Raw genomic sequence first — 19,102 nt, 5'->3', positions numbered from 1 at the left:
TATAAAGAACCCAGATCATGGGCACTCAGTGAAAGGTGGGTATTATCCGTACCATTCATATTTTATATCAATTCAGTCTCCTCGGTTGGGGGTTTGGTATGTAGCATTGATTTCATGAGATGGTTTTTGATTAAGGTGGCTGTAGATGGATGCTCACTTCCTCAAGCGACATTCTCTGCATTAGTGACCATATGAAATTGGCCAGGCAGGGAGAGGCATTGGACAGACTCAGACTCGCATAATCTCTGGCAAGAAAAAAAATCTTTTATTTTTGCTTTTGCTGAGAGGGTGGTTCTGATTGCCTTCTTCCAGTGGGAAATCAATTTCACCGTGCAGCACATCTCAGTAAGTGGGGTCTCATGACTGCTTTTCAAAAACAGAGACATGTTTCTGATTTTATTAATCACAGAACAGACACAAGAGCGATAGAATTTGTAAAACTCACCCGTTCACTCCCCCCTTACCAAACTGGTGCACTGCCCTCTAGAAAATAAGAAGGAAGAGGAGATTTTATCTTCCAGTCTGGAAAGGATACCCTCTTACGGTTTGGAACAAGCAGCCTCATGTCCTTGGAGATCTGCCATATATGAATTTCTGGAATAAAGCATTCTCAGAGATTTTTGTCAGCTGTCATTTTGAAGGCAAAGTAACAGAGCTGTGGTTCCAGGAGACGCCTAAAATAGTTGTGCATGTGATCATGGGGTTAGATGCGTCCTCATCACAAGCTGGAAAAACATGTCCCTTTTGGAGTTGAATCAGCTGTTGAGTGCTATCCATATGTAGCAAAAGAGGGTCTGATTCTTTCCAGGAGTATTGGACATACACAGTACAGCTCACTTTTACACACTATAAAAATCTCTATGTGAAAACAGGTGTGTTGGGGGAGGGGAGTATTAGATAAATTGTTTTGTAAATCAGTACTTGCGAAATTCCCTTAAACTACAGTCATTCCTCATACTTTTGAAGGTGGTCACTTAGTCATCATTACTAAATGTGTACCGGCTGTTACCAACACTGTGGGAAGTGAAGGGCAGCACTTACCTTGGTGCAGGTAGGAGGCAGCCTGGGATTTGTAGCCCATGTTTTGCCATTGCTGAGTGTTCACACCAATAACCACTCAGCCTCTAGGGGGCAGCAGAACACCAACTAAGACCTGTGCCCCCAGCTTTCCTGGGCTTTTTGAGCAAATGCCCCCCACGACTCTTGTGTGTCCTTGGTGCAACATCCCCTTTTCTCCTTTGCCTAGAGAAAGAATCTCATCCTCTAAGCCTGAGTTAAGTGGTGACTTGGCCATTCTGCTTCATCTGTCCCCTTCTCTTCCATAGTCTTAAACCATAGTCAGGTGTACCTGTCCTCATGGCAGGAACCACATCTTTTGTCTCTGATTCTCCTAAATACAAAATTGCCCGGAAGGCCTAAATAGCTACAGTACTGCAGAAGTATGATCCCTTAATGTAAGGAGTCCTGGGTGTGTGTTTGCTGAGTTGGTCGTGAAGATGGTCTTGGTTTTGTATGAGAGGAAGTATTTTCTCTGCTTATTTTAGAAACGAGTACTTTCTCCTTTGGGCTTAATCATTTCCAACTAGTATGAAAGAGGGCTTTGAGAGTTAACCTTTAAGTATGATACAGATTTATATTTTGGTTCTTCCCCTTCCCAGCTGTGTATCATGGACAAATTAACTCACAACCTCAGTTTTCTTATTTATAAAATGGGATTTTCTAAGGTGAGCATATGATTATTCTCTAAATTACAGTATGTTTGAGACTAAAGGGCATTTAAGGGAAAACCAGACCTAGACGGTGCTTTAAAGTGGTAAAAACAAAAATTTGGGGGGTAGGATTACTGAAGAGTGAGCCCAGGGTTGCTCTACCACTGAGCTGTATCTTTTATCCCTTTTGATTTTTTTAAACTTTGAAACAGGGTTGTTAAGGCTGAGTTTGAACTTGGGAATCCTCCTACCTCAGCCTCTCAAGTGGCTGGGACTTACAGGTGTGTATCACCATACCTATCCATAATGACTGTTTCCTTCAACGCACTTTCCCTTTCTCTCCTTCTGTCCCCCATACAAGGAATTCAACCCAAGGGTGCTTTACTACTCAGCCACATCAAAAGCCTTTTATTTTTTCTTAATTCCCTAAATTGGTCAGTGTGGCCTCAGACTTGTGATCATCCTCAGTGTCCTGACTCACTGGGATTATAGGCATGTGTCACCCTGCTTGGCTTCTATAAAGACAAATTTTATGAAGAACTATTAAATCAGGGCAAAAAGAGACTTCAGTGTTATATTGAATTCTGAATATAACTTGCACAAATGAGATATAGCCAACAAGCAGAGTGGGGGTCTTCGGATGAAAGAATAGTAAGAGGAGATGTTGGATTAGAGGGAGATTCTGGTTAAACAGACGTAACAAGATTCTTGCTGAGCCGGACACAGTGGCACACACCTCTATTCCCAGTGACTCAAAAAGCTAAAGCCGTAGGATTGTGATGTTCAAAGCTAGCCTCAGCATCTTATCAAGACCCTATCTCTAAATAAAATATAAAAAATGGCTGAGGATGTGGCTCAGTGATTAAGCATCCTGGGTTAAAAAAAAATTGCTGAAAGCAGGTGAGGGTGACCAGATATCATCAAAGGTCAGGGGTCTTCTCTAGACCAAGCAGGATTCTTGCTGCAACTGGATGATGCCCCCAAAATATGACACTATGGTCAAGGTCTGGAGGGTTTATCGGAGCTTCACTGAAGTTTAGCCAAGGAGATAGTCTTTGTGAAGGAGGATATTTATGAATAATTATAATCACAGATAGGAGCAAGACATTCTGGTGCTATTGTACAGTAGGCAGCAATAATTAGTAATGTGCATGCATTTTTTAAAAAAAAAAATTAGAATAAGAGTTTGAAAGTTTTCATCATCAATAAATGACAAAAGTTTGAATAGCTAGTATAACATATTAAACACACAGTACCCTATTAATATGTACATTTTTTGTCTTATGCCAAAAATTACATTATAATTTTTTTACTTATTTATTTTTGAGCTAATTTGTTTTCATTTATTTTTTGACTTGCCTGTCTGTAAATGATTCTATTAAAAATGATTTTCAAACTAAGGTTTGTTCCAAAAAATACAGTAACATATAAACAGGACAAATGCTGACCTCTTCAAGGTGCTAGGACAGTAGTGTAAACCATATGGTGCTTTGAAGAATCAAAAAGTGTACATGAAGTGTCTAGTTCTTGGAATACACTGTGTAGAATGAGAATGGTGCTTCTTTTTCTTTCCTGGAGGAAGGTGGGATAAAGAAGCACTAACCATCAATCAATAAAGGCCTATGGGTTCTTTAAAAGGCTGCTGCGTGCTAGGGCATGCTCCTAGCTCCCCTTGGTTCTAAAACCCAAGGTGTGAGCTTTGTCCCTCCCAAGAAGCAAGGTCCTGATGAAAGAATGTAGTTCTGCCCCTTTCCCTGCAGCTCTGTTAGCAGTGAAGACCGTAACTGGAGGATGGTTCCGTGTTTCGGTGGTGATTTGGCTGCCTTGTAAGCACAGAGCTTTTCTTTCTATTAGCAAATTCACTCTGGCTTCTGGGCAGCTTTCCTGGAAAACTAAGGAAACCAGCCTTTGCACCCCTCTTCTTCACCCAGGTCCTATCATTTAGGGGCCTGGTTTTAGCAATTGAACTTAAATATTTTGGGCTACAGAGTACTTTCCTGCTTTGAAGGTTGGTGCCCCCATGTAACCAGCAGCTTAATTGCCATTCTGAGATTGGGTTTCCAGGGTTGGGTGCATCCCTTTCAGAAGTGAACTCATTACTTCTCTCCCTGCCTCTTGTAAGTGCTACATTGCTCTGGTAATGAGAGCTCTTGAGCCTCTGTGTTCATTTAACCTAAAGCCCTACAGGTTTGGGTTTTTGGCCAATTCCTTGCATGACAGAGAATTTGGAGTGGTCTGTGGCCTTTGGGAAGTAGCAAAGGGTCTGGGTTCGGTGAGTGGCCAGGGAGAGGTAAGCCCAGGAGCAGGAAATGTTGCAGGTATGTCCCCCGTCATGGCTTCTCACCGCATTTTCTTTCTCTAGGTACGTGTACATTCCACTGGGTGGGTCCCAGCATGGCCTGTTGTGGATGCTCTTTTCCACTGCAATCACGTTTGCATTTGTGAGCTTCTGGCATGGTGGTTATGACTACCTCTGGTGCTGGGCAGCACTCAACTGGCTGGGAATCATCGTGGAGAATGGAGTCCGGAGGCTGGTGGAGAAGCCCTGCATCCGGGACAGTTTGGTGAGCAGGGTCCTTGGTTGTTGGGGACAGCTGAGTTAGAAGAAGAGGTTTCCCTTCCATTCACTCCCCTCTACCTAATCTGAAGTAACTCTATTATTCCCTATCTGGCCCCCCATTGTGAATTAGCTTCTATATATCAGAGAAAACATTCCGCTGTTGTTTTTTTAGGATTGGCTTATTTCACTTAGCATAATGTTCTCCAGCTATATCTGTTTACTGGCAAATTTCATTCTTCTTTAAGGTACAGTAATACTCTATTGTGTGTATTTACCACATTTTTAAAATTCATTTATCTGTTGAAGGACACCTAGGTTGGTTCCATAGTCTAGCTATTGTGAATTGAGCTACTATAAACATTGATGTGGCTGTATCACTGTAATATGCTAATTTTAGCCATACGTGTTTTGTTATATAAAAATTATAAAATTCAGACAAGAAAAGAGAAAAATATCTCTTGAATAATCATTATGTTAACACTCACTTTTTTCTGTGTATGGACAGGTAACATTTAAAGAAAATAATCCAGAGAGATTGTTGTATTGGGACCACTTTTCCAAATTGCTGAAAGTATTTCTAGCAATCCCTTTTAATGGCTACAAGAGTTTTAATATGGATATGCCATAATTTACTTAATTTTTCTCTTATTAATCATATAATTATATTTTTTTCAACTGTCAATTTAATTGATGTGAATATCATAACCAAGGTAAATTCTCATAGGTAAAATTGCCTGGGTAAAGTCTTCTCATCTTTTAGGTTTTGCATCCTGCATATCAACTAGTATCCACCCTATAGACAAAATATATCAACTTAATATCCTCTAAACACTGTGTGGGAAACCCTTGCCAATACTAAGTGGTATGATTATTTTTAAACTGATAGGTACTGTAGATAGAAGTGCCACCCTCCACCCCTCTTTTTTTAAAAAAAAGCTAAAGTTTTAATACACACCCCAATTCTGTGGGAAAATTAAGAACTTCACACACATATTTTAAGTGATTTTTAAAAAAATGAGCACACACTTTATCTTGTAAGTGTGGTACAGGATGTATTAGAATCTTATAGGAAATCACTCCTTCTAAATATGCAGCAATATTCTACTAGCCATGAAAAAAAGTAGCTAAAAAGAAATAAGCTAGTATCAATCTTTGTGACAGATTATAAAACAGAAGACATTTATGGGAAAAAAATGATTCTCATGGATAAATTCCCCCCAGTACATACAACTAAAGCAGTAGATTAAAACACACACACACACACACACACACACGCACACTAAAACAGAGTACGCTTGAGTATGTATCTATATAGAGTGCAAATGGACAGTTATTTCAATGAAGACTGATCCAAAGTACCTACTGAAAACACATTTGAAGGAATTTAAATATGCATGAGCATATTTAAATCTTTTCAGTCCTGTCTGAAGCCATGTTTCTGTGTTTCATCAATGGTCCAACTTTCACCTTGAGTGTAATGTTAAGCGGGGTTCTGTGGCCTTTGAGTCATAGTTTTTGCTATTACTGCATTTTTTAAAAACCTAAAACATTGAAGCAATAACCAAACTGTAGTATGTAACCTATGGCTGTTTAATTTTGATTAAAACCAAGTCAAGACAACAAATACACTTGTTCACTGGATGAAGCATTGAGAGTGTAACCCAGGACTCTCATATATATTCCTTATTTAAACTTCTGTCCATGGTTCAGGTGTTGAGGAGGTACAGAGAAATTTTTATGTGCATGTTTAGTGAGATATTTGCCTTACATGCTGCAAATGTTGTGTTCAGTTTACAAATTTATTTAGAACCTATTTTATAGAAATTTTCTCACCTATCTTTTCTCTTAGGAGTCTGGGAATTAATAGCTTTTTAGATGGTGTCCTCCTTGAGTTACAGGATCAGGATCCTGTTTTTTATGCACATTGTTTATCTGAGTTATTCTCAATATATCACTGTACAATTAATTGCTCCCAAGTTGGAGTTTTTTTGGGTTTTTTGTTTGTTTTTTCAGGTCTTCTTTCACTGTTCAGAATCTTCCTCTACTACCCTCCTCCTTGAATAGTTCAGGAGAAAATCTGTTTTCCTTTGCCAAAAAACAAACTGGCCTTCTAAACGCACACAACTTCTTGATTTTTAAGCTTTTGTTTCCCTTACTTTTGCGAAAATCCAAATAAATATTTAATGCCCTCTTGGTACCTAATTAGATCTGACTTGAGTCTCCCCAGCTCATTTGATAGTGTAATCACATTGTGAATTCACTGATAACTGAATGAAGAAGATGAGTAAAAGTTTCGCAAGCAAGGATGTGTCCCCCACATCCTCAGAATTATTCAGGGTTCTCCCAAGACACAGAACCAATAAGGAGTGTGTGCACATATGTGCAAGACAAAATTTAGTATACAGAATTAATTCATGATTATGGAAGCTGAGACTCGGGAGAGCTGATATGGTATAAGTTTCAGTCTGTCTGAAGTTTGTCTTCTAGAGAAGGTCTGTGTCCCAGCCACGCAGAGGAAAGAATATTTTTCTCAGGCTGGGGATGTGGCTCATGCGGTAGCGCACTTGCCTGGCATGCGTGCCGCCCAGGTTGGATCCTCAGCACCACATACAAAGATGTTGTGTCCGCCGAAAAAGTAAAAAATAAATACTAAAAAATTCTCTCTCTCTCTCTTTCTCTCTCTCTCTCTCTCTCAAATATTTTCTTGACCTTTTATTCTATTTAGGCTTTGAAAGAATTGGGTGAGGCCCACCGATATTGGGGAGAGAAATCTGCTTTATTCTGTCTTCTGATTCAAATGTTACTACCATCCAGAAATACTTTCGTAGCACCCCCCTTAAATAATGTTTAACCAAGTACGTGGGCACCTTGTGGCTTAATCAAGTGACAAATAAAATAAACCATCATACTCTTTCTCCATGGCAAGTATCCTTCATCTGTTTCATTTAGATTGATGGATATCTGAACAACAAAGATTATTATTCCTTCTTTTTTCATATCTTCAATCTCAACTTCAAGGCCTTATCGGGGCTCAGAATACAGAAATTCTTGGTGTTGGTTTATTGACCAGCTTGGATTAGGATGATTTTAGTGGTAATGCAAACAACTGAAAGTCAAGATCTACTTAGAAAATAGAATGTACAATATGTACAGGTGAGACCAAGGAGGGGGGAGGTACAGGGTTACTTGATGACTTGTGCCTTGAGGAACTAGATTTTCCCTTAGTGCTGAGTGATGTTTCTCAAATAACAACGAAACCCTGAGTATATTGCTCTTCAGAATCACATTTACTGGCTTCCTGTTGTCTTAGAACTGTCCTCAGTGTTGAAGAGGATGTCATATTTAATATGAAGCCCTGCCTCATTGTCATCTTGAGACCTCCCACTGCCCCCGTCCCCTGATTCTCTGTTCTTCCTTCTATTGGTTTAGGAACCTGGGCCCCTCCTGCTTTCAGCATTCCCACATAGACTCCTCTACCTCCTTGGGTGCTCGCTCCCCTTTGCCTCCTCTGCTGCTCATCCCTCTGATTTCAGCTTGAATGGTGCCTTGCTTGTGAAAGTTTTTTTTTTTTTAAGAGAATTTTTTAGTTTTCGGCGGACACAACATCTTTGTATGTGGTGCTGAGGATCGAACTCGGGCTGCACGCATGCCAGGCGAGCGCGCTACCGCTTCAGCCACATCCCCAGCCCCTTGTAAAAGTTTTGCTCACCCTCACTCAGTCAGGTCCCATTAGACAGTTTCTTTTGGACATCTCATGTTCTGTCATACTTATCATATTAAATATTTCATTACAATGGGGATAACTTGTTTAATCCGTATCTTCCTCACTGAGCTGTACTCTCATAAGGTCAAATACACTATATCCTTGATGCTTTCCACAATACCTGGGACAATGAAAGAATGAATGCTGTTTTCTGACTTCACTGAGGTGGAGTAGGAGAGAGAACCGGCTTAGGCAGGCAGCAAGGCAGTACAGGTTGAATCCTGGAAGAACCTACTAAGGCCTATGCTGGAACTTTATTTTATAGCTATGTAGATACTAATAGGTCTAGTGATGGAAAAATGGTAGTTTACTGATCAGTGCACAAAAATATATATAGGAAAAAAAAAGGAATAGGGAAGAATTAGCCTTCTTGGTACCCTGCTGCTTTATTGGGGGAGGGCAGTATTGGTTGTGACTCACTGAGGCACAGAGCTGTGGGAAGCTGACAAAAGGCGTTTTCTCAAAGCACCCCATCTGGGTGGCTGTAGAGGAGTTACTCCTGCAGTGACATGATTTTTTTTTCTCCACACAAGTACTCTCCATGGAGCCGGAATTTGTGTTCAGCATTGAAATCTTTAGTAAGTGGAAACAATTTGAAGCATCAGTAGAGTAGCACTGCTTCTTGCCAATTGCTGATTTGATCTCTCCCTTGGAAGAAGTCACCTTCAGGCTGATTGGGGGTTATTCCTGCAAAAAGGAGGATCCATATGTCAAACAGTTTATCCACCCCACCCCTGGTTCCCATTTCATTTTATAATTATATCTTCCTCTCCCAGCCCTTATCCCCTCTTTTTCTCCCTAGGAGTGTCCTACTGAGCTGACAGAGCCTTTCTGAAGAAGTTTCTATTTATACTTACTTTAGGAAACACACCTCCAGTGGATACCCTCAAGGGTCAGCGTGGTGGTCCTAGAAAGGATTTGATATTCTGATTGTCAGGAAGAACCCAAAGACCAGGTTCATTATGATGCTATCCATTCAGTTTATTGGCTCTACTAATCTGTTTTATTTTGAAGATACAGGTAGAGAAATCCAATTAGTTAGAGAGAGTTGACTATAAAATAATCAACATGATCCAAATTATGGTACGTTAGCTCTCTGGAATACTAACTCAACAATTGGCAAGGAGTATGTGTCTTTTGGCCTGATTAGAAAACCTTTTCATTGGGGGTCAGAGGTCGTGGCCCCAACTCACTCACTGAGGAAACAGCAAACTTCTCAGAGTTGTGCTGCTTGACATGTGGCCATCTTCCATATATTTGACATTTCTCCACCGATTGGATTCATTTCGGCAAATAGAGATGATGTGCTTATTGGACATAAGCCACTCCAGAGCAGAACCTTTCCTAGACCGAGCCCACTGAAGCTTAGTCAGCCTGGTCCTTCATGTCTTAATTTGTTCATTGTGTGTGTGTGTGTGTGGGGACCATGTGCTATATGGGAGAAAGTTCATTGAGCACTGGAGGACTCTAAACCAAATGTACCATCATCCCTACCTCCTAATGCCCCACCCCCTTTTTTGCACCCTCCTTTGCTACTTAGATGCAGATATGTATTAGTTTATCATTGTGCAACTATAGAGCCTATATTAATTTGGACCATGAAGATGATCGTTTTTGTGGTAGATGCTTTGGATTAAAGAGACAATATTACCATAGAATGAGAGCTTCTCTCTATGGAGAGCTAACTGATCTTTGTGGAAAATGGAGTTATTTTCATAAAAAACTGATTGACTTGCCTTCCCAGGCATAGCTCAGAAGAAAAGTTCAGGCTAAAAATAGAAATTCAGGAGCATTGGATGTTATTTTGGAGCCATCGCAATATTTGAGAAATTTGAGAGAAAGAGGCACCTGCCAGAACTGAATCTGGATGGAGGAGGAGGAACAAAGAAGTAGAGGTGATCTTCCTGGACCTAAGAAAAAATTTCATGGAGGGGGAAAAGTCAATGGTGGTGATACTATTCAGAGGTCAAGTAAGTGAGGCTAAAGAATAGTTATGTCTCCTTGTGAGAGGACTCGCAATGAAAGAACAGCGAGTCATCATCTCTATTCTCCAGGAGTTAATGATGTAGTTGGGGGGAAGGGGGAGCAAGATGTGTGAAAACCAGTTGAGGACCAATGGAAGGTGTTACATGCAGAGTAACCAGAATGAGGCGTGGAGGCAGCTCACGTGTGAGAGTGGTGGTGAGTGTGAACTTGGCTTTTGGTAATGGTTTATTAAAGAGCTGGGATATGAGTAAGACCATGACACATTTAGAGGAGGATTTGGCTATGTGGGTAGGGAGGAGGCAGAAGACTAACATTCCGGGCCAGGGAAATGGCACACACAGCCCAAAGTTGGGAATGAGCTTGCTGTGTTTGGGGCTGAAGTCAGACAGGACAAGTGGGAGAAAGGGAATTAGGCCGAATGATCCCCCATATTAAAAGGACTTTCAATGATATGCTTAGAAATTTAGAAATGCAAATGACTTAACCAAACAGAAGAGCATTAAATTAACATATTAATCCCACACATCAAATTAGCCTGTTGTACCAGCTTGTTAGTGCTCACCCGAACCTCCAACCTGTGGGTCTGGAGAAAGCAATGCACATGGTTGTGAACAGTGTGTTCCTTGATGGATTATGACTAGTTGGCACCCCCCTTTATTGTCTCCCACTCCCAAGGATCATTAATGATGCTGGAAACACACTGTGCAATTCACTGGGTATATATTTTCTTCACTGTGGGAATCTGAAGTTCAAGTATTAACCTCTCTGGTCTAAGAGGTAGAATTCTGGAAATAATTGCACCTTTCAGTTAAAATAGGTGAAGCATTTCAGAGGTTCTTTTTAACTTTGCATTACTGAGTCTGCTATCTGACAGAAGCTTTTGGAATAGAGTTCATTTTCAGTTATTCCCAGACTGGTGTGCACCAGCTCTTGGGCCTCTGCTGCCTTTCCCACCCTGCTGAATTCAGGCTACAGTAGGGCAGGGGTCCTGCTCCGGTAATTTGCCACTCTGATGGCACTGTTGTCCCTTCCCCCCTGCTAAAGGCATAGCACACACACTCACCTTGGAAATTGTAATCTCAGAAAAGATTATCAAGCCAAAGGTGAGATCTATGGCTTGAATTTAGATAAAGGTGGCTTCTGGAATTAGATTCTTGATCTAAGAATCCCTGGTTTCTTCTATAGCAGATGAATGATGGTTACTCTAACCAGTTGGTACAGCTTTCCACAAATGAACTTAAGAAAAAGAAAAAAAATTATTTTAGTATACATGTTGAAGGGTTGGATGTATGTTTCCAAATGTGGTCTTTTTCTTCCCAGGAAAATCCAAATTACCCACTAGATGTTACTGAGCTTGAGTTGCCAGTGTTCTTGTTGTTGAGAGAAGGTGGAAAACAGCCCTTTGCTGCTTCCCAAAACAATATGCACATACTTGGTGCAATATATTTTTACAACATGTATTTATATATGTGCATATGTATATATATATATATGCTGAGAGTATATGTGTATACAGCATGTATGTGTGTGTTAGTTTTTTAAAGCTCTAAAAAGGCAGAGATGTGCAGGACTCCTAAAATAATTCTTTCAAAGTGTCTCACATTCCTCCCAAGATCTAGAAATAAACTGCTTAAAAAAAGCATATCCAGCAGCTGCTGGCCTTGTTCGAGATCAGCTGGTTGGTATCAATGTGCTTGTGACTACCAACATGTATTGAAAAGCAATTTAAGTTGGAGCTCACTCTTGCTCTGGTGTTGACCCTGTAGTTCACCCAGCAGGTTGGTGTAAAAGCTGGAATAACCACTGATTGTCCCCTGAGGGTGATAGGAAAGAATACAGAATAAAAAGTGCAGGTCCTTTATCAAGCTGGCTATGCAGTTATTGAAAGTGATGCTGTCCTCTCTTGTCTGTAGTGCAATCAAGGTTTTAAGTGCAAGAGTTACTACTTGCTATTAATCCTTCTAATTCTCTTTATAGTTTTGATTAGAATATTGGATAAGAAAGTCTTGAACAGATTAAAAAAAAGAGTGCTGGAGAAATGTTATTGTGAAGACACATGTTCTTGAAATATTAAGTGAAAATTAAGTATAAAGCCCAGTAAAAACTTATTTAAAAACACAAATGCAACAAGTGCATGATAGTTACGCACTGAAAGTTTAATGGTGCTTAACTCTTACTGGTGGGACTATTTACAGTGTGTGTGTGTGTGTGTGTGTGTGTGTGTGTGTTTATATTTTTCACCATATTGTGTCTAATCAAAGGTTACTGAGAGAGCCAAGCCAGGTGGACTCATCTTTGAAGGATTTGCCCGATTAACCCTTAAATCTTGATTTATATTAGAAGTTGAAGGGTAGAGCTGTCATTCTCAGGAGCAAGCTAGCATAGGGCTGTTGTAGTTGCTATCATTGGCCAGAGACTAGACCAGATACTGTCAGAAAGACAGATCTTTCACATTATTTTACTCAAACATTCCAGTGACCCTTCAGGGTAGGTGTGACTATTCCCAATTTTACAGATAAGGAAGCTGGAGACTGGGGAGGTAAGTAATTTCTGAGCTTCCTGGAGTTCAAAGAGCTGGAGACTCCCTTGATAAACCCTCCCACTTAGAGCACCTGCTTGTTTTGCAAGTCTTGGTTGCTTAGGCATCTTGGGACTAACTGCATTCCTGCTTTTCAATTTCAGATAACATGGGATTTAATTGTGGTTCCATGCAACCTGCTTGTGGAATGACCAATTTGAGAAATTGGCCCAAGTATGTGGGATCATTCACAAAGACAATTTGGTCATGTTATTTCATGTGACTTTTTGATGAAAGTCCTCTAGGTAAAACAGTGTTACTAATATTCCTACTTTACCATATGAACTGAAACTCAGAAGGTTTAAGTATTATAAAAGTAGAGTCATGATACAGTCAGAGAAATTCATCAGGTGATTCTGTAGTTGTTGGAACTTCATACATGTGCTCACACAAACTAAGGCGGCCACAATGGCACTGCGTGATAGAATCTTACAAGGCCACCATTGTATCCTTGGTTCACCCTTGAGCAAGATGTTACACCCAAATTACACAAGCCTTTATTGTGTTACTATCATTCCTGTGTCCTTTTCCCAGAAATGGAAATGTTTAATTCTTGGTTGTTTCTGGTATTGACTTCTATCTTTTGAAAGTCAACACTTCTCCCATTATCTCCTCATTTATGATTTACAAATACAAAGCCTTCTACACAAGCTTTTAGCATCTTATCTCCCTATTTCTTCTACTATAACTCATTTTGGTTAATTCAGCTCTAAGTGTTTATGTCATTGCCATAATAAGTGTGGTTCAGTGCCAACCCATTTAATACAGGTATTTGCCTTTCTTGTACAATCCTTTCTCCCACTTAAGAATGCTTTACATTTTTTGTTAGACTTGTTGACTGTTCCCACTTCTTTACAGACTGATAGAAGCAAAAAATCCCTCACATAATAATTTCTACCTGGTCAGATGTATTTGGCAATCTTCGTTTCCTAGAAAAATCTCTCTTGAAACTCTCCCCTCCTTCTTTGCCACCTGGATCATTTCACTTTAGACTTGCTATTCTGATATTTTCCTGAATTTCCCTTCTTTCTCCTATACTAAATCCATTTGTGTCCTGTGTCATCTTGACTCCCTAACCCTTGATTTGATGGAGCACATCCTTTTGTAGTTTTCTTAGAAAAGGATCTTTAGGAGATAAATGTTTTGAGAACTTTCGTTTCCAAGTTTGTCTTATTTTGCCCTCACACTTAATTGATTGGACATTGGATTTCTGATTAAAGAGCTATTTATCTTGAAAACTGGGAAGATACTGTCGTCAACTTTGGACTTGACTCTTAAAAATGCCATTTTGTTTCTTGTTTATGTGCAATTTCTTCTTCATACTAGAAGCTTGAATGCAAATATCTGTGGCATTCTGAAATTACACTGTGCCTGTTGTTCTTAGAGTCCTTCTGATGCAATTTATCCAGGGAAAATACTTGTCGCAATGGTTGTGGAGGAGGAGGAGGGAAACCTGGAGGTCTACGTGCTCATGACTTAAGCTTTTACCTATTTTCTTGCAGGGATTACTCTCGCCTTCTGTGGCACATCCTGCCTTTTTGTTTGGGTTTTATGGTATTCTTTTGTGTGAATGTCTTGTCTTTGGCATCTAGTGTTCAGTTACATCAGATCTGCTAATTCCTCCATCTTCTCTGGCTTATAAAAATAGGTTGACTAGGCTAACCTGCTTTTTTCTTCCATTTCTTATTTGGGGTTATATAACTTTTTCAAGTGTTTACTCTGATTTTAATAGGGTTTGTGAAAGGAACAAGAAGCTGAATCTTCTATGTTTAACTAGATATCCCCAGAATTCTGTTATGACTTGGTGAATAATTTTAGAGTGTTTTACCTGTTTCTCAGTCTAAATGTGTTAAATATCCAGGTTGTTTAAAAGGCAGGCCTTCTCTTAAGCTGTTTTGTTGTTGTTGTGTTGTGTTGTGTTTTGTTTTTGTTGAACAGGATATAGCTGAGGCCATTATTGCCATATCCTTGGCTTGTATAGTAATCCCAAATGACCTCAATGTTGCCTGAAGAGGAAGGCCCTCAGGGCCATGAGCAGCCATGACTTGGGTGAGATTGGTCATCAGTCTTTCAATTTCCCACCCACATGCCTGAACTATGCTCAGGGGAGGTGGCCAGGGTCTAAGGTCATTTAGTGGAAAGATTTCTAGATTTCCTTTTTCTTCTTTTTAGCTTTTGTAGTTATTCATAACTGAGCTCTATAAAAATGTAAAGAAAAACCTTCAATCCTCTTAAATATTCATCTCCCAATAAACATACCCCACTCACTTTCCTCCCCCTTCAAATAACCATGGTTATGAGTTGTTACAGCCTTCCAGACCTTTGCTGCTGTGCATGCATGCTATATGTGGTTTGAGAAATAAGTATTCTAAAACTTATTTTCATCATCAATGATAAAATTATGAAGAAGGTTCTGTAAATGTGTACATATGCATAATCAGGCCTGGTTGGGATATATCACAATTTGGCCATTCTTGTATTGAAAATTTAGGTTGCTTCTAATTTTGTCCTTTTGCAAATGCAGCCTTGAAGTTTCTAATTCAAGCTTCCTTGTACATATGTGCAAGTGTTTCTTTAGGGCAGATACCAAGAATGGAATAGGGTGAGAATTGGCAAACTATGTCTCATGGCCAAATCTGGCCCACTGTCTATTTTTGTATAGCCTGCAACTAAGAATGATTTTTACATTTAAAAGTTGTTTTTAGCAAAAGCCTCATCCTTTCTCCACTGATTTGAAAGACCACCTATAATAGAAACATCCAAATATAAGTGGATTCATTTCTGGTATCTCTATTCTGTTCCATCAATATATTATTTGTATTATCCCTATTTTAAAGACTGGCGTTTTATAATATATCTTGATTCCTGGTAGGAGCTCTGGTCCCTTTTGGTTTCTTTTCAGAATTACATTGCCTATTTTTGCATGCTGACTTTTTCATATGAATCTTAGAATACGTGAAGTTCTCCAAAACTCCCTTTGCGTTATTTTTTTTGGCACTTATTAGATCTGCACTGAATCATAACTTAATTTTGGTAGTTAATATTACTTTAGTTTGTGCTTTTGTAACAAAATACTTGAGATTAAGAAATTTGTAAAGAACAGAAATTGATTTCTCACAGTCCTGGAGGCTAGAAGCCCAATATCAAGAACTTTGGGGTTCATTGTCTAGTGAGGGTCTGTTCTTCGCTTTCAAAATGGTGCCTTGTTGGAGCTGGGATTGTGGCTCAGTGGTAGAGCTATTGCCTAGCATGCGGGAGGTACTGGGTTTGATCCTCAGCATCACAATAAATATTTATTTATCTAAAACTAAAAAAAATTATTTAAAAAAAATGGTGGCTTGTTACATCTTTCATGGGGCATGAACACTATGTCCTTTTGTTCAGAAGGGAGAAGAGCGAGAGAGACACCCACTCCTGAAAGCCTCTTTTATAAAGCCCTAATCCATTTGAGGGTAGAACCCTTATGACTTAATCACTTCTCAAAAGACCCTACCTCCTGATACCTCCACAATGGGAATGAAGTTTGAATTTTGGAGGGAACACTATCATTCAAACCATAGCAAATATTTTTATTCAAGTCTTTATGTTAAGTCAGATTTTATCATTTCTTCTTGGTAGTCTTGCATACTTTTCAGATTGTTGCATCATTGTAAAGCATGTGGGTGGAAAGCATGTGTCTAGAAAAGGTACTGATTTTTGTCTTGGGTTAATTGTTTTGCCTCTTTTTTCTATTTCTAATTCTTATTGCTGCATTATACTTGTACATAATGATAGCATTTCTTGTTACATATGTGTACATGCTCACAGTAGACCAATATAATTTGTCAAATATCACTCCCCAACACTTCCTGACTCCTGCCCCTTGGTACCTTTCCTCTATGGATATTCTTTGATTTTTGAGGTGCCCACCCTACCCAACCTTACTTTCCCTTTTTATCTTCTGCATATGAGACAAAACATATGACCCCTGCCCTTCTGAGTTTGGCTTATTTTGCTTAATATAATGGTAGGAAGTTCTCCCATTTTCCTGAAAATGACATAATTTTACTTAATTTTTATGGTTGAATGGAACTCCATTGTGTATATATACATTTTCTTTACCTTTTCACCTACTGATGGACACCTAGGCTGGTTCCACAGTTTCGCAATTGTGAATCGTGCTGCTATACACATGAGTATGCATGTATCATTGTAATAAGATGACTTTTAATTATTTAGAATAAATAGTGAGGAGTGGTAGAACTGGGTCATATGGTGGTTCCATGACTAGTCTTTTGAGGACCCTCCATGCTGATTTCCATAGTGATTATGCTAATTTACAGTCCCACCAACATTGTACATGTGTTCCTTTTTCTCCACATCCTTTCTAACATTTATTATTATTTGAATTCTTGATGACTGCCAATCAAAATGGTGTGAGATTAAATCTCAGTGTAGACTTTTTCCAGATTATATTCATTTAATCAATTAGCCACAAATATTTTGAAGATAGATTGCAGCTTAGTTCAGATATGTGTGACAATAGAATATATTTTGAAATCTTTATACAAGCATGGAATATATCTTCTAATTAGGATCCCAGTCTCATGGATGTGCATGATGGTAAGAGTCACTGTGGTGTATTCATATATGAACACAGGAAAGTTATGTCAGGTCAATTCCATTGTCTTTCATATTCCTGTCCTCCTTCCTTTCTCTTCATTCCCCTTTGTATTATCCACTGAACTTCTGTTCTTGTCCCCCCTGCCCATTGTGGGTTAACATGCACATTCAAAGTAAACATTTGACATTTGTTTTTTGAGGTTATTGGCATATTTGACTTAGCATGATAGTCTCCAGATCCATCCATCCATTTACTGGTGAATGTCAGTCATTTTTCTTTATAGCTGAGTGAATATTCCATTGTGTTATATACACACCACAATTTCTTTATCCATTCATCTGTTGAAGGACACCTATGCTGTGTTCCATAGCTTAGCTATTGTGAATTGTGCTGATACAAACATTGATGTGGCTGCATCATTGTAGTATGCTGAATTTTTGAACTCTTTTGCATATATACTAGGTCAAATGGTTCCATTCCTAGTTTTTTGGGGACTCTCCATACTGCTTTTCAGAGTAGTTGCACTAATTTGCAGTCCCACCTACAATGTTTGAGTGTACTTTTTCCCCATGTCCTTGCTAACATTTATTGTTACTTGTGTTCTTGATGATGGTCATTTTGGTTGGAGTAAGGTGAATCTCCTTGTACTTCCTGATTTGCATTTCCTAATTGCTAATGGTGATGAATTTTTTTCATATATTTGTTGACCACTTGTATCTTTATGGAAGTGTCTAATTTGTTTGCATATTTATTCATTGGGTTATTTGATATTTTTGGTGTAAATTTTTTAAATTACATATTGTAGATAGTAATCCTTTGTCAAAGGAGTAGCTCATAAAGATTATCTCCCACTTTGTAGGCTCTCTTCACATTTCTAATTGTTTCCTATTTAGTGCAGAACTTGTTCATTTTGATGCCATCCCATTTATTAACTCTTGGCATTATTTCCTGAGCTTTTGAGGTCCAACTGACAAAGTCATTGCTTGTACCTGTATACTGAAATGTTGACCTTTTGTTTCCCTCTAAGAGTTGCATAGTTTCTGGTCTTATTCCTAGACCTTTGCTCCATTTTGAGTTGGTTTTTGTTCAGGGTGAGAGAGAAACGATATAGTTTCATTTTTTCTCACACATAAATAACCAGTTTTCCCAGCACCACTTGCTTTAAAAAGGTTGTCTTTTCTCCAACATATTATTTGGCCCCTTTTTCAAGGATCATATAGATGTGTGGATTTGCCTCTGTGCTTCTATTCTGTAGCATTGGTCTATTTTTATGCCAGTACCATGCAGTTTTTGTTACTATAGCTCTGTAGTATAATTTGAACTCGGGTATTGTGATGTCATTGCTTTTTTGTTTGCCTCTATCTTATATGAATTTTTTTTTTAGCTCTTGTCAGTTGTTTCTTTCAAATTTTCTAGTCACATCACTCACAAAGCCACAGTTTTGTTCTTACTAACGGTTATAACTCTTACTACATTTAATTGTCTTACTGTAATAACTAGGTCTTTAATTGGTTTTGGATAACAAAGGAGGAAATGTGCCCATTAAAATCATCTAAGTAAATTTTCTTGGAGTATGGAGCTTTTACCACTGCTTCAATTCTTCTATAGTTATGCCTTTTAAGTGTCTCTACTTTTTTTAATTTGAAATTTAAGTCTTATATTTTCAAGATATTCTTTTTCAGCTATATTTCCAAACATCCTTCTATATTATCTCAAATTTCAAAATCTATATATTGATTTGTTTTTTTTTCTTAATTGGTCATAACTAAGTTTATCTACTTCTTAAATAAAAACTTTTGCTTTGAATGGGAACACATTTAAGAAATTTAATGGTATGTTTTAGGTAACTTTTACTCATTTCTTGCTGGATTAAACTATTAGTGATCATAGCCTTTGTAACGTT

General features: G+C 38.7%; 1 protein-coding gene across 2 annotated transcripts in view; it reads left to right on the top strand.

Moving 5' to 3' along the window:
- Positions 1 to 19,102, top strand: part of HHAT (hedgehog acyltransferase) — a 311,192-nt gene that overhangs the window by 228,594 nt on the left and 63,496 nt on the right. For both annotated transcript variants that reach the window (XM_081298856.1, XM_081298857.1), the window contains one exon: positions 4,072 to 4,273. In XM_081298856.1, coding sequence (XP_081154982.1) covers positions 4,072 to 4,273 — 202 coding nt within the window. The remainder of the gene's footprint in view (positions 1 to 4,071; positions 4,274 to 19,102) is intronic.

This window comes from Spermophilus citellus (genome assembly GCF_964194105.1).
Source record: "Spermophilus citellus genome assembly, chromosome: 6".
NCBI lineage: Eukaryota > Metazoa > Chordata > Mammalia > Rodentia > Sciuridae > Spermophilus > Spermophilus citellus.
Note: the sequence above shows the minus strand (reverse complement) of the source record. Positions and strands in the feature narration are given on the sequence as shown.